Here is a 16,683-nt window from a genome sequence, read left to right on the forward strand (position 1 = left end):
TTTTTTGTAACTCTGTACTTGAGACATGCCAAATAATTTTCAAGCCAATTTCATAGCATATTGTAGTTATTTTTACATGTTTGCAGAATATTACAACTTTATTATCGTACAAAAATTTCAATCTTGAAGAAAAAATTACGGAAAACAAATGATCACTTAATACATTATTCCCGCATTTTTACTAGTTCAAAAAAATACCCAATTCTTTTAAAATTTTATTTAAACTAAAGATTATGACTGTTGGAATAATTGTTTGTAAGTTATCACAAAAGAAACGTTGTATTATGAATGCTGTCTTTCGAGGCCTACCAAGAGGAAGAATGCTCGTGAAACGCCACTGTGATTTCAACACGGACAGATGGCAGGATCTGCTCAACTTCCAGAGGAACTCTCTTTGAAGTCAACGCTATTTACGACCCGCTGCCCTTTTGAAGCAACTGTGGTCAGGAGACGGGAGGGGTTATCCATTGTCCTCCAACACCTGCCCCAGCTGGATCCAGGAAGAGCCCAAGCCCGAGACATCCTCTTCTTGGACTTCAATGAGACCGAAAACAATGACTGTTTTACATACTTCCTATTTCTAATGAGACATGTGTTGGTGCGTGAACATTGAACATCTGAATAAAAGAGGAGACGAAAACCTTCTTCGTCAGAGCGTGGTGCAGGACTGTACAGAGAGTGCAGTGGCCATGTCTCTCCTCAATTGAGTCCAAATTGAATTATGTCTCTGTTTGATTCCTTGCCTTTTGTCTTGTTTAATAGATGTCCTCAGTGTTTGAACGTGACAATGACCTAAATATTACAGCTTTTTTTTAATATTCTTGAACAAAACATTATTACTGTAAAATCCTGCCTTTAAATCTAAAACAAAGCATCAGTTGGAGTACAACTTCATTGTATAAAGTATGTTGACTCAATACATGAAATGAGGTGAAAAATGTGTAAGAGATATTTTTGCCAGCGCTACAAAATCCATGACAAGCGCAGCTGCCCTCTGTGACCCCCCCAGTTTTATCATTAAGGGGCCACATTGGTTGGTACCATGTGATGGCAGGATGGCCGCCTGTAGTCTGGCCCCCGTGCCGTGCCCACGCCGCCCTGCTGAGCGCAGCGCTCTCTTTGTCCGCCTGTGAAAAGGCCGGGGATTGAGCCCAAACAAAAATAAAAGCCCACGGCGTTGACAAAAAAAATGTTTTTCCATCCAAACACGCTCCCGTACTTGAATGGCACCACAGTCTGGAGTCTGGCCAACAACTGAATCAAGGGGCACGGCGGCCCACCTTACAGTGGGTAATGCTCTTTTTTTTTGCCTCATTCCTGTGAGAATCCTGCCTGTGACTGAAGCTTTAAGGCAAGGGTGTCCACAATTTTCCCACCAACTGAAAAATCAGAGCGTGCCTCAGCCATTTTGATATTTTTCATTTTCAAAACCATTTTTTAAGTCATATTAGAACTAATATTGTTTTTAATTATTAGGGCCCGCATGGCCCATTGCATAAGGACTCCCACAGGGAGTCCTTATGCAATGGGACATAAGGACCTATTGAATTTGTAAGGTTTTATTCTTTATTATTATTATTATTCTTCCGCAACTTTGCGCTGTAATTTGACCCCCTTAACATACTTCAAAACTCACCAAATTTTACACACACATCAGTAATATACGGCAAAACTTTTTATCAAAAAACCAAACCTCAAAACTCAAAATTGCGCTCTAGCGCCCCCTACGGAAAAAAAAACTAGACTGCCTGTAACTCCCACTAGGAAGGTCGGAGAGACATGAAACAAAAACCTTTATGTAGGTGTGACTTAGACCTACATTTCATAATAGTATGTTCTCGGGCAAAAATCAACAGGAAGTTGCCAATTCCCCCTTCAAGACAAAAAAGTACTAAAAACAGTAACTTTTGCCTCTTTGAGCTGTATTTTGACCCCCTTAACTTGCTTCAAAACTCACCATACTGAACGCACACATCAGGACTGGCAAACATTGTGATCTAAAAACAAAACCTAACCCCAAATCTCAAAATTGCACTCTACTGCAATTTCTTAATAAAACGCAAAAAAAATTGCTCCTCGGAAGAAAAAAATGACAAAACTGCCTGTAACTCCCACTGGGAAGGTCGGAGAGACATGAAACAAAAACCTCTATGTAGGTCTCACTTAGACCTACATTTCATAGATTGACAACCCTCAGCAAAAATCAACAGGAAGTTTGCAATTTCCCCTTCAAAACAAATTTTTTTTTATAAACCGGTCACTTCTCTTCAAACATTATCTCCTCTGAGCGCGTTTGTCGTATCAGCTTCAAACTAACACAGGAGAGAGATTGAACCCTTCCAAATAAAAGTTATCGAAATCATTTTTCTAACTGCTCCGGTTTTTATTTTATGACCCTTCAAAGACCCGCTGCGCTGATGCTGCTGTTTTCTCAAGAAGGCTGCTTAAAAGCAGGAAGCACCAGCGTGCCCACACAATGCAGACAAGGTAGGTACACTAGACAAAAGTCTTGGGACACTTCAGACTAAAAGTAGACAAAAGTATTGGGACACTTAGGACTACCACTGGACAAAAGTATTGGGACACTTACTACTACCACTGAACAAAAGCATTGGGCAACTGGACAAAAGTATTGGGACACTTGGGACTCAAACTTGACAAAAGGATTGGGACACTTAGTACTAGTATTATGCTTGAATCTCTAGAGCAGGGGTGGGCAATTCATTTTTACCGGGGGCCGCATGAGCAACCTGAGCACTGCTGGAGGGCCACACTGACAATATTTCAATTCAATTTTGTTCAAATTATTTTTGATATACCATAAGATAAATAATAATTTCATTGAACCTAACTTAACTTTATACAAAAGCAGATTGCTCTTGATGGTTTTAGTTTTAACACTGTCTTACACAACACTTCCTGATGTATAATACAATGCAAAAATGTCCATTTCTGTCACTTTATCCTGCATCCTCTTTAAAAGTCCAACATTTTTCCCCGTCAACCATCTGTTGTCACACCTGCCAGCTTGTCCCATTTCAGTCCTAACACGCATTTACCTATGTGAACAAGTCATTACCTGTGGTTGTCTCTTTAATTGACTGCGTGGCTGCCAGCTCCTCCGTGATTTGAAAGTCTGCAGTCATCCCACGTAAGAAGATGAGCAGCTGGGCGGTGTCACGTACATCGCAGCTCTCATCCGAAGCCGGCGAAAAACAGTCAAAGTCGGCCGTTCCGTTCTTCAGCTGAAGCTCCGAGTTTCCAGCGATGGTCTCAACCCGCCTCGTTACAGTGCGTCGGGAGAGTGACACGTTCTCAAATGCGCCCCTCTTCTCCAGGCATATCAGCGCAACAGAGTCCAATAAGCACTCCTTAATAATAATGGCTCAAGGATAGGCCCTTGGGCACGAGCTGACTTATTCTGGTATTGTGGGGAGCACAGATTGTACATTAGAATCCCGACGTCCGCCGTTGGACTTTGTGCTATGGTTAGACTGGTGACCCCAGTCACCCTAGTGGGTACCAAATGAACACCCCTTGGAACTCCTGTTTCAGCGGCCTCTCTAACTTCCCGCAGAAGACGCCATGTTTTATCTCGGAGGAGTGTAACGGGCTCCTTTGATTTGATGAGAAACCCTGATGGTGTTTACTTTGATGCAATTGGACAACCAAGGGGGGGTCCCACCACAACATAAATTGTGGTGTGAATCCTGTGCAGGTTTCGAGAACCTTCCTATAATTGGTGCTATTTTCCCTGTGACTGCTACTAAAAATGTAGAACGCATTAACTATGTTTTTTATAATCTGTTGAGACTGACCAACCTGACTCGTGACGCTGTTGAAGGACTTGCTGAACAACTTGCCCCAACTTCCCTCATGGCCGTCCAGAACCGCATAGCCCTTGACCGTATCCTAGCCAAGGAAGAAGGTGTGTGTGCAATGTTTGGTGACCAATGCTGTACCTTCATTCAACAACAACACCGCCCCCGATGGCTCGGTCCAGAGGGCTCTGGAGGGCCTCCATGCCCTGTCTAAGGAACTTACTGAAGTTTCCGGTGTCTCTGACCCCTTCAAAGATTGGCTCCAGAGCACCTTTGGAAGGTGGTCTGACCTAATTAAGTCTGCCCTGATCTCCGTTGGGAGTTTTCTTGGCCATCATAGCCTCATGCGGCTGCTTTATCGCCCGCATCATTGTTAGAACTGTAGAAGGACAACCTCACCCTATTTCTGGGTTTGCTATGTCACTGAAGGGGGTCACGCAAAGTGGTGACTTTCGAGAAATGCTAGTTTCCTTCCCTGAGGGTGACGACATTGACATAGATTCCATCCGTTTTTATCTCCCATGTAACTATGCTTTTAATTTTTTACTAGCTTGCTCAAAGAGGGGCGTATTTTAGAAGTGTTGTACTAGTGATAAAGATCTTTTTAGAAGATCTGAAGGGGGAATTTTCGGAGGCAGATATTTACATATATCCGAATTTAAGTTGTACTTCTTTCATTTATTAGTCATATTTGAAAACAGCTCGAGTTTTCCATTTATTCTCTTGATGCTCTGTCAGCAAGTATACTATGTGTGATAACCTTGAGTTCTTTGGAATGTGTTTAGACTAGCATTTTGTTTTGGCTACAGAGATGGGACGAGAGAGAGGGTAGTGGGATCGGGAAGACAGACCATTTTGGGGAGGCGATATAGAATGTTCTATGGTTAGACTGGTCTCAAAAATGTATATTGGAAAAGCTTTGAAAATATACAACAAAATACCTATTCTGTCTCTGGTGGTTTTTTCCAACTCAGCTTTAAGTGTCGTAAAGAGCTTGGGAGCGAATTGTGACTTGAATTCCCTGGGAGGAACAACTGGTCCAAAACGCAACACATATCAGCGCAACAGAGTCCAATAAGCGCTCCTTAATAAACTCTCCGTCAGAAAACGCCTTACTTTTTCTGGCGATTTTGTGAGAAATGACGTAACTTGTCCTGACGGCTGCATCTCTGGGGGTGTGAAATATGGCAAAAAGTCCTTGTTGGGTTTGCAGTTTTACCATCAACGCATCAGCCTCCCTTGCGCGCTCTTCTTCAGACAGATTCCGCTATTTTTCCTCGTGCTTCGTGGTGTAGTGGCGATTCAAATGATATTCTTTAAACACAGCAACCTGTGTACCACAAATTAAGCACACGGCTTTACCTTTCATTTCTGTAAAGAAATACTTGTCAGTCCATGTCTTGTTGGAAACACGCCATTCCTCATCAACTTTTCTCTTTTTAGCGTCTCAGGTGTAAACCGGGCATCACTTGTCGCTGTGCACCTTCACTCACAGATTACACACGGACATACGCTCATAAACAACACTTTTCAAAATAAAAGCAGCACAGTTGTATTGCACGCACATGTTTTTTTAACTGTATCTTGTCATTTGTGATTGCCGCTGTTCACATTCACTCACAATCACACACGAGCATACGTCCACACAGAAGTAATACAAATAATGCTTTTCAAAACAAAAGCAGCACCGTTGTATTGCACTCGACATAGATACTTTCAATTAGGGCCCGCATGGCCCATTGCATAAGGACTCCCACAGGGAGGCCTTATGCAATGGGACATAAGGACCTATTGAATTTGTAAGGTTTTATTCTTTATTATTATTATTCTTCCGCAACTTTGCGCTGTAATTTGACCCCCTTAGCATGCTTCAAAACTCACCAAATTTTACACACACAGTAATAAACGGCAAAACTTTTTATCAAAAAACCAAACCCCAAAACTCAAAATTGTGCTCTAGCGCCCCCTAGGAAAAAAAAAACTAGACTGCCTGTAACTCCCACTAGGAAGGTCGGAGAGACATGAAACAAAAACCTTTATGTAGGTGTGACTTAGATCTAGATTTCATAATAGTATATTCTCGGGCAAAAATCAACAGGAAGTTGGCAATTCCCCCTTCAAGACAAAAAAGTACTAAAAACAGTAACTTTTGCCTCTTTGAGCTGTATTTTGACCCCCTTAACATGCTTCAAAACTCAAACTGAACGCACACATCAGGACTGGCAAACATTGCGATCTAAAAAAAAAACCTAACCCCAAATCTCAAAATTGCGCTCTACTGCAATTTTTTAATAAAACGCAAAAAAAACTGCTCCTCGGAAGACAAAAATGACAAAACTGCCTGTAACTCCCACTGGAAAGGTCGGAGAGACATGAAACAAAAACCTCTATGTAGGTCTGACTTACACCTACCTTTCATAATTGCACATCCTCGGGCAAAAATCAACAGGAAGTTGGCAATTCCCCCTTCAAGACAAAAAAGTACTAAAAACAGTCACTTTTGCCTCTTTGAGCTGTAATTTGACCCCCTTAACATGCTTCAAAACTCACCAAACTGAACACACACACATCAGGACTGGCAAATATTGCGATCTAATAAAAAAACCTAACCCCAAATTTAAAAATTGCGCTCTTGAGCAATTTTTGAATAAAACGGAGAAAAAACTGCTCCTCGGATGAAAAAAATGACAAAACTGCCTGTAACTCCCACTGGAAAGGTCGGAGAGACATGAAACAAAAACCTCTATGTAGGTCTCACTTAGACCTACATTTCATAAATTGACAACCCCCAGCTAAAATCAACAGGAAGTTTGCTATTCCCCCTTCAAAACAATTTTTTTGTAAAAACCGGTCACCTTCCTTCAAAAACTATCTCCTCTGAGCGCTTTTGTCGTTTCGGCTTCAAACTAACACAGGGGAGAGATTAAACCCTTGTGTATAAAATAACAGAACAGCTTTTTAATACCTGCTCCGGTTTTGATTTTATGACCCTTCAAAGACCCGCTGCGCTGATGCTGCTGCGCTGCTGTTTTTTTAAGATGGCTGCTTAAAAGCAGGAAGCACCAACGTGCCCACACAATGCAGACAAGGTAGGTACACTAGACAAAAGTCTTGGGACACTTCAGACTAAAATTAGACAAAAGTATTGGGACACTTAGGACTAACACCTGCCAAATACGCGGGCCCGACCAACGCTGCTTGCAGCTTTAATTTATTTTGTAATTTATGATTGGCCTCACGCGGGCAGGATGTGGCCAGCAAACTGTAGAATGCCCAGATCAACAAAATGTTTTTGTGGCACCTTTTTAACGGCAAAAACAAAATGCGCAATCTGTTCCCCTCAAAAAGTGTCAAAGTGGATATTTGAGCCTTGAGTAGGTGAATAATATATATTCTTGTTGTTGGACTGGGACACGGTGGAGAGACTATGTCTACCGGCTGACTAGACAGACCATTTCAAGGCCTTTGCAGGAGTTTGGAGTTGATCAGCTGATAAAATGTTCCCCCTTTTTCACATTTTGGTGATTTTCTGACAAACTTCCATTAGCTGCCAGTTAAAAGAATACATCAGTTTGACCAGAGATCACCAGTCCAACACCTGCAAAGTCATTTCAAATATCTGGCAGTCCACATGCAAGTTTGCCGCCATCTAGTGGACGTCATGAGCAATTCAGGTGGCAAACATCACTTAAGTCAGTGTTTTTCAACCTTTTTTGAGCCAAGGCACATTTTTTTTCATGAAAGAAAATACAGAGGCACACCACCAGCAGAAAAGGTTAAAAAATTAAACTCCACCAGGTTGTCATGCCTTATTTAGAGTTTGTTTCCTGTGTGTAGTGCTGTAGTTTGTCAATTTGGTGACCCTTCCTGTTTTGTTGGTGTTTTCCTGTAGCAGCTTTGAGTTTTATCACCCGCACCTGCTTTGTTTTCGCAATCAAGACTATTTAAGTTGTGCGTACGCTATCCTTCTTTGAGGGGACATTGTTGATTGTCATGTACCTTAGAGGATCTGCTCCAATTTCGTTGTTTTTTGAACCTGTTTACTGTAATAATGACAATAAAACTCTATTCTACGTACGGATGCACTTTGTGGACGCCGTCTCCGCTCCACACGCTGTAAGTTTTTGCTGTTGTCCAGCATTCCATTTGTTTACTTTGTAGCCAGTTCAGTTTTACTTTTGTTTTGCAGGTTGACCCTGGATCTCAGGAAACAGAGTGGACCGACACCAGCAGATGACATGGCACCCCAAACCATCACTGATGGTGGAAACTTTACACTAGACTTAAGGCAACGTGGATCCTGTGCCTCTCCTGTCTTCCTCCAGACTCTGGGACCTCGATTTCCAAAGGAAATGCAACATTTGCATGGTTGGGTGATGGTTTGGGGTGCCATGTCATCTGCTGGTGTCGGTCCACTCTGTTTCCTGAGATCCAGGGTCAACGCAGCCGTCTACCAGCAAGTTTTAGAGCACTTCATGCTTCCTGCTGCTGACCTGCTCTATGGAGATGGAGATTTCAAGTTCCAACAGGACTTGGCGCCTGCACACAGCGCAAAATCTACCCGTGCCTGGTTTACGGACCATGGTATTTCTGTTCTAAATTGGCCCGCCAACTCCCCTGACCTTAGCCCCATAGAAAATCTGTGGGGTATTGTGAAAAGGAAGATGCAGAATGCCAGACCCAAAAACGCAGAAGAGTTGAAGGCCACTATCAGAGCAACCTGGGCTCTCATAACACCTGAGCAGTGCCAGAAACTCATCGACTCCATGCCACGCCCCATTAACGCAGTAATTGAGGCAAAAGGAGCTCCAACCAAGTATTGAGTATTGTACATGCTCATATTTTTCATTTTCATACTTTTCAGTTGGCCAACATTTCTAAAAATCCCTTTTTTGTATTAGCCTTAAGTAATATTCTAATTTTGTGACACACGGAATTTTGGATTTTCATTTGTTGCCACTTCAAATCATCAAAATTAAATGAAATAAACATTTGAATGCATCAGTCTGTGTGCAATGAATAAATATAATGTACAAGTTACACCTTTTGAATGCAATTACTGAAATAAATCAAGTTTTTCAAAATATTCTAATTTACTGGCTTTTACCTGTGTATTGTTGAAGTCTCATTTCAGCTGTTATATTAGCATTAATCTTATTACAACTTGACAAAATCATGCGACTTAAAACCAAAAACACACTTCACATCTTGAAACAGATCATAGCACTTACCAAGTGACATCTCAGTCTGTACCCGAGTTGGGAGTTAGCCTTTGTAGCCATTCTAAACGATGCCTATTCAACTTTGACGGCGAGAAAGAAGAGGAGTGAGGCGTGCGCGTAGAAAACAGAAGTCATTTATTGAACACGAGCGCACCAGCAGGAGCCCACACACACACACCAGACGTGTCAGACGTTCACTATTTACACTGAGGCACATTCGCACGGCGCCGACCCGAGAAAGAGCCCGGCGACACCGCCACCCTCTGCTGCGGCGTCGCCTCGCTTATTAAAGGTTCTGATTTGAGTCCGGTACTGAGGAAGCGACCCGACCAGTGTCCCTGTAAGAGCAGGAGAACTCCTTCGTGGCCACCCGGCTCCTTTCAAGCAAGCCAAGCCTGGAAGGTTTACCGACTGGAGCTCCATCTTTTCAAAGCAAACCTGAGTTGAGTTTTTAGGAGGAACTTGTTTTTCCGATAACCAACCAATTTAACCATCCAAGCAAACTTCACTTTGAGAACAACTTCAAGCAAAAAGAGGAGTAGCTCGTTGTGCACGTGTACATGTAGGCCGTGAGTAAAAAAAAAAAAAAAAGAAGCCATAAAGTAGAGAAACGGGAGTAGAAATAAATAGAATGTTTTGTCCCTTATGTGAGGAGCCCTGTTCAAAGCCACCATGTGTAGTGATCCCACGCCCTCTAGTGGCCGCTTGCACTATTTCATACGTTCTTTCCTCTTCTTTTAAGGGAGATCTAAGACGGCGTTCCAGGGTAAAAAAAAAAAAAAAAAAAAGATGCGGAGAGGACGCGCCAAAGTTGCCCTGATTGTCTGCTCCCAACTTGGCTAGTGCTAACGACCTCACCTGTGGTCACCTTTTTGGAGCGGAGCGAGCTGAACACACCTTAAGTGTCGTCTTTGTGCGGTGGTCTCTCAAATCTTTTTTTTCCCCTCTATAACTGAAGACAAGCCTTTCTCAGGAGGGATCCCCGTGGATTCTCTTCCAGCGGCTCATTCCCCCGCAGCAGGAATGATAACAAAACAAAAAAGGTTGGAAGAGCACGCACGCTACTCACTATCGCCCTCCGGTGGCTCTACTAACAATCTACCTGTCCAGAGAAGACTCGCCGCTACTCCCCCACGGCGGCGTCTTCCTGCGCCGCCTCCGCCTCCGCGTATATGTCCCGGACCAGGAGGACTCTGGCGAGGAGGCCCTCCAGCATGTGGCGCTCCAGAGGCGTGCAGGTGAACCACAGCGGCCCGTCGGGGTCGCAGGTGGGATCGGGCTGGACGTAGAGGAGGTCCGAGCTCTCCCGCAGCGAGGGCGGGCTGAGGTGGGGAAAGAAAAGAGGGTTTGAAGGAGAATGTTTGGTCGGGAGTGCTCGTGAGGAGACAGACAGGAAGTCCTCATCATGACATCATCATCACTGAGATTCAGGATGTGAACAGCAAGAAGTTCTAATCACAGGACTTATTTTCATTTCACTAACTCCTCCTTTTCTTCCACCTCGGCTTTATTAACTGTTGAATGACCAAACAAAGTTGTGAGTGCCAGAATTTTGATAAAGAAGATGAGAAGCGCCATTGAATTTGAGGAAGGACGCGTAAAGAAGATGGATGAATTCCCTCCGTTTGTTTGATTTTGAATAAAACAAAGAGGCTCGGGGGCTGAGAGCGATGCACAGAGTGAACCCTCTTGCACCATTTTGGGGGGGACAGACTATGCGGAAAAGGTAACACAGACATGGTCATTTATTAGGGGTGTAAAGATTAATCAACTACAACATCAATCTATCCATTTATATTCTTAAAATTAAACTACATCAATCTATCAATTTATATTCCTAAAATTCAACATCGATATATCGATTTATATTCTAAGATTCAACATCGATCCATCAAATTCCATCCATCCATCCATCCATTTTCTACCGCTTATTCCCTTTGGGGTTCAACTACATCGATCTATATTCCGAAAATTCAACTACATCGATCTATATTCCGAAAATTCAACTAAACCGATCTATCCATTTATATTCTAAGATTCAACTACATCAATCTATGAATTTACATTCCTAAAATTCAACTACAATTTAAGAATCGACTGCATCGAGCCATCAATTTATATGATTAAAATTCAACTACCGTATTTTCCGCACTATAAGGCGCACCTAAAAACCACACATTTTCTCAAAAGCTGACAGTGCGCCTTATAACCCCGTGCGCTTTATATATGGATAAATATTAAGATTCATTTTCATAAAGTTTCGGTCTCGCAACTTCGGTAAACAGCCGCCATCTTTTTTCCCGGTAGAACAGGAAGCGCTTCTTCTTCTACGCAAGCAACTGCCAAGGTAAGCACCCGCCCCCATAGAACAGGAAGCGCTTCTTCTTCTACTGTAAGCAACCACCCGCCCGCGTAGAAGAAGAAAAAGGGCGCGGATATCACCGTACGTTTCATTTCCTTTGTGTGTTTACATCTGTAAAGACCACAAAATGACTCCTACTAAACGACAGGGATCCGGTTCATGAAAAGACGCAATCTCTCCATCCGCACACGGATTACTATTTCACAGCAACTGATATTCCTGTGAACCGCACTGTGGATACAACGGTAGCACGTACGGTGAATATTCGCACCACAGGGAATGAGAAGTCATCCTTCACTGTGGTTCTAGCTTGCCATGCTAATGGCCAGAAACTTCCACCCATGGTGATATTCAAAAGGAAGACCTTGCCAAAAGAGACCTTTCCAGCCGGCATCATCATAAAAGCTAACTCGAAGGGATGGATGAAGAAAAGATGAGCGAGTGGTTAAGGTAAGTTTAAGTTTACGCGAAGAGGCCGGGTGGCTTTTTTCACGCAGCTCCGTTCATGTTGATATACGATTCCATGCGCGCCCACATCACGCTGGTTTTAATATATTACTAAAGTTTGACTGACCTATTTGACTGTTTTTTTGACATTCCTTTAGCGCAGTTAGATGCGGCTTACAACACGGGGCGGCTTATAGGTGGACAAAGTTTTGAAATATGCCGTTCATTGAAGGCGCGGCTTATAACCCAGGGCGGCTTATGGTGCGGAAAATACGGTAAATCTACATTTAAATGTACTTTCATTGAAAATGTGTTGAATGGTGAAAATGTGAGCAAAACATTTTCTCTCTTGTCAATTCAAGCTAAAGTGTTTGTTGCTCTTTATTCAAATAAGATGTGAATGCATTAAATGTTTACTTGTTTGTATCCATAATTCATGTATTCACCATGCCCTTGTAAGAAATAGCAGGAATATAGATTTCACCTGAAGTGTCCAGTATTTATTTCACACTGCTTGATTTTGCTCAAAAGTTAGTGAATCCTTTTAGATTGTATCGTTCTAAATAAAATGCTATTTTCCCTCAAATGACCATTGAAGTCTAATCATGGTTAAAATGAATTGTTGCACCTCTAAAATGTTGGCAGAATTGAGCTAATGTATGTTGATTATTGATGAGCAGCCCAGGCCTACAGTTCCACGTGTTACAGTACTGTTGACAATCAATTTAAGTGAACAGTATTACAACATTGGTTCTGTCACTGCTTACTAAAGTTAACTGGTTGTGTTTAGAAAGTAACGGTCCTATGAACACGTGTCATGGCCCTTGGCTCATTCCAAGTCATGTGGAAAACACCTACCACTTAGACCTGTACAGGTCATAAAGGTGGCGCTCATGCTTCTTGACGGGGACACATGGTCCTGTGTCGCCACTTGCTTCACAGTCGCCATCTTCCAGCTTCCTCTTACGGGACTCCTTATTGACTAGAAGACAAGGTCGGGGGTCAGAACCCAGCAATTTTAGCCAAGCCTTCTGCAACGACGGGGGCCGTACCGTTGTGATCCTGAGAGACGGAAGGCACACGGATGCAGACGCCAGTCGCCTTGGTGACAGGATGGAGCGTGTCCGGGCCGTAGACATTGGCGAAGGACAGGCGCATGTGCTGCTCGGCGGTGCGCAGGCCCATATATTTGGTGTTCAGGTAGACCAGAGAGCGCAGCAGGCCGGCGGGGGTCTGGTCCCCGAGCTGACGGCTGCTCCACAGACTCTGCTCCTCCACACGACCCCACAGCGAGCCTGCAGGGGGCATCAGACATCCCAAATGCATTGAAACTTGGACAGGACTATTGTCTGGTTGTGCCGAAGCAACCCAGCACATCTTCATAGAACATAGTACAATCACAAAGTATCAGAATGTGAACAGCAAAAGAATTCTAATCATGAGACGCCATTGGGGGTCAAATAAAAGTGGACTAGATTCTCTCACCATCAGGGAGCACGCTGGGCTTCCAGTCCTTCAGGACCTTGTTGAGCTCCTGACCAAACTGCTGGTAACAAGCGTCATAGAAGAGGTCATCCGTTCGGCCTTTGGTGTGAAGGTGCTTTAAAAAAATATAGATGTGTTAGATTTTTGTTTGGAAAACTCATACCTGCCAACTTTTGAAATCAGAAAAACCTAGTAGCCAGGGTCCAGGGGCCGCAGACCCCGGTAGGTCCAGGACAAAGTCCTGGTGGGGGGTTCAGGGCTTCGCCCCCCGACGCAAAATGATTATTAGCATTCAGACAGGTTAAAATGTTGCTAAAACCATCACTTTTCTATCAGTCACAGTGACTTTTCAAAACAAAAATATTACAGCAAAAATCATATGGGTTGATTGACATGTTTATTCTGTAAGCTAACTTCAATAGTTTGAAATTATTTTGACAGGTAATGCCAGTTATCCTGTCAACCTTTCACAAGACTTCAATTTGTTAATTGAAAGTATAAACACTTTTTACAGTAAACAAATGGTAAAACAGTACTAAACAATTCCATTAAAAAAAAAATTGGTGTCATTAACTTTCTGTCCAAGCTTGTATAATCTACTGCCTTGTTCAATTGTAAAAAATATTCTGTGCCTAAAATTCACATTTCTATCACAATTATCATACTGTAAACATGGTAAGCTAACTTCATTAAAATTAATAGTCCTGTCAATAGCATGGAATTACAATTCAAATGTAGTTTTTTTGTAAGCCTTTCAAAAGAATTCAAAATATGAAAAATTAATGCAAATTAATTGAAGCCATCAGACACTTGAAAAGTGGCACATCACATCTCTAATGTAATCATTTGAACTTTTCAACGGAAATAGCACTGCAAAAATATTAAGGACATACTTCTGTATTTTGGTAGTTATGCTGTCAACATTTAACAAGATTTCTTCAACTTGGACTTGAAAGCATAAATAGTATAAACACTTTTAACAGTATAACAGTACTAAACAATTCCAATAGATAACATTGGTGTCATTACCTTTTTGTGGCTAAAATCCAAATTTAACAACGGCATTAGACTTGTGTTTTTTTGTCCCAACGTGGTCTTTTACATCGCTAATTCCTCCGTGTCCGATCGAAAAATCTTGTCTGCACAAGGTGCAATTCGTGCAGTTTTCACCCTTTTTGGAACGGATAATTATTCCCGGATAGGCTTTTGAATATTCTTCACGGAATGACTGCAGTTTTCTTTTCGGTTTATGACTCGTTTGCGATTTTTCTCCGGCTGATTCCATGATCGTTCGCTCGTTTGGAAACAATGGGCTCGTGCTTGGCAGCGGTGCTATAAATAGCCTCGCGCAAGGCATTCGGAATGGCTAGTTGGAAGTTACGGGAAGCAGTGTCGATTGTCATTGTTGTTACGTGCTTTCGTGAATAAAACTTAAAAAAAAAAATTTTTTTTTTATTAATGAAAAACCGTATTTTTTATCACTGCAACCGTAACCCGGAATAGGTTGATGAAAACCGTACTAATTACGGGAAAACCGGAGTAGTTGGCAGGTATGCTACCGCGGCCCCACAATGCATTGCGAAATCACGCGCCCTTTCCATCCCGCCAGACGAACAATGAAACGGCACAAGAGAGAAGTGTGCTCACATGTAAGAGAAGTGTGCTCACATGTAAGAGAAGTGTGTTCACATGTAAGAGAAGTGTGCTCACATGTAAGAGAAGTGTGCTCACATGTAAGAGAAGTGTGCTCACGTGTAAGAGAAGTGTGCTCACATGTAAGAGAAGTGTGCTCACATGTAAGACATACTTGCCAACCTTGAGACCTCCGATTTCGGGAGGTGGGGGCTAGGGGTGGGGGCGTGGTTGGGGGCGGGGCTAAGTATATTTACAGCTAGAATTCACCAAGTCAAGTATTTCATACATACATACATGTATATATATATATATATATATATATACACACATACATATATATATATATACACACATACATACATACATATATATATATATATATATATATATATATATAAGAAATACTTGACTTTCAGTGAATTCTAGCTGTATATATATTTATTTTATTATATATATATATATATATATATTGGCCCTAATGTGTGAATGTGAGTGTGAATGTTGTCTGTATCTGTGTTGGCCCTGCGATGAGGTGGCGACTTGTCCAGGGTGTACACCGCCTTCCGCCCGATTGTAGCTGAGATAGGCTCCAGCGCCCCCCCGCGACCCCGAAGGGAATAAGCGGTAGAAAATGGATGGATGGATGGATATATATATATATATATAACAGAAGTACTTGAATTTCAGTGTTCATTTATTTACACATATACACACACATAACACTCATCTACTCATTGTTGAGTTAAGGGTTGAATTGTCCATCCTTGTTCTATTCTCTGTCACTATTTTTCTAACCATGCTGAACACCCTTTCGCAGGTACCCAGAAAGGTTTCGAGTACCACCAAAAAAACGGAATCTCTGAAGACAGTATAAAAATCTGTGTTAAAGGTGTACAAATACTGTTTGTATAATAAGCATGTTATTTTTTTTTACAAATGAGGGTTAAGAGTTCAGTACTAAAAAAAAAAAAGAATGTGGCTTAAGTACAGTTTTTTAATTGAGCTGCTGCATTTTTTGGTTGGGTTGCTTATTTATTTTGAGTAACTTCTATACATTTCTAAAAGGGGAATAATGTAATAGAGTTATCTATGTTTTTCTGTTGCCATCTCCTGGTGAATGTTGGCTATAGCGTACTGGGGTTACTTTTTGGTTGGCCAACGATTTACGTGGTGTTGCGCACCTGACGTCACTCGGGTCCGCATGGAGCTGGAGGGGGCGTGGCTTCCAGCTCCGCCTGAATTTCGGGAGATTTTCGGGAGAAAATTTGTCCCGGGAGTTTTTCGGGAGAGGCGCTGAATTTCGGGAGTCTCCCGGAAAATCCGTTGTCAAGTATGATGTAAGAGAAGTGTGCTCACATGTAAGAGAAGTGTGCTCACGTGTAAGAGAAGTGTGCTCACGTGTAAGAGAAGTGTGCTCACGTGTAAGAGAAGTGTGCTCACATTTAAGATAAGTGTGCTCACATTTAAGATAAGTGTGCTCACATTTAAGATAAGTGTGCTCACATTTAAGATAAGTGTGCTCACATTTAAGATAAGTGTGCTCACATTTAAGATAAGTGTGATCACATGTAAGAGAAGTTCAACAGAAAATGCACCGCAGCAAATCTCGCGGCCTACAAGGACATTTTAAAAAGCTGAAAATGGCATACAACTTTCCATTAAACCCCCAAAACGTGTGGCGAGCGAGAGTTTCTTACATTTCATGGCCTCG

The 16,683-nt window shown here is 42.3% G+C and overlaps 1 protein-coding gene across 4 annotated transcripts in view; it reads right to left on the minus strand.

Moving 5' to 3' along the window:
* Positions 1-9,161: 9,161 nt before the first annotated feature.
* zmym2 (zinc finger, MYM-type 2) overlaps positions 9,162-16,683 on the minus strand; it is an 80,010-nt gene continuing 72,488 nt past the window's right edge. For all 4 annotated transcript variants that reach the window (XM_061926102.2, XM_061926099.1, XM_061926100.1 and 1 more), the window contains exons 22-25: positions 13,338-13,452; positions 12,905-13,147; positions 12,711-12,834; positions 9,162-10,365 (exon numbers count right to left, since the gene is read on the minus strand). In XM_061926102.2, coding sequence (XP_061782086.1) covers positions 10,167-10,365; positions 12,711-12,834; positions 12,905-13,147; positions 13,338-13,452 — 681 coding nt within the window. In that variant the 3' untranslated portion in view covers positions 9,162-10,166. The remainder of the gene's footprint in view (positions 10,366-12,710; positions 12,835-12,904; positions 13,148-13,337; positions 13,453-16,683) is intronic.

Source organism: Nerophis lumbriciformis, linkage group LG31 (genome assembly GCF_033978685.3).
Source record: "Nerophis lumbriciformis linkage group LG31, RoL_Nlum_v2.1, whole genome shotgun sequence".
NCBI lineage: Eukaryota > Metazoa > Chordata > Actinopteri > Syngnathiformes > Syngnathidae > Nerophis > Nerophis lumbriciformis.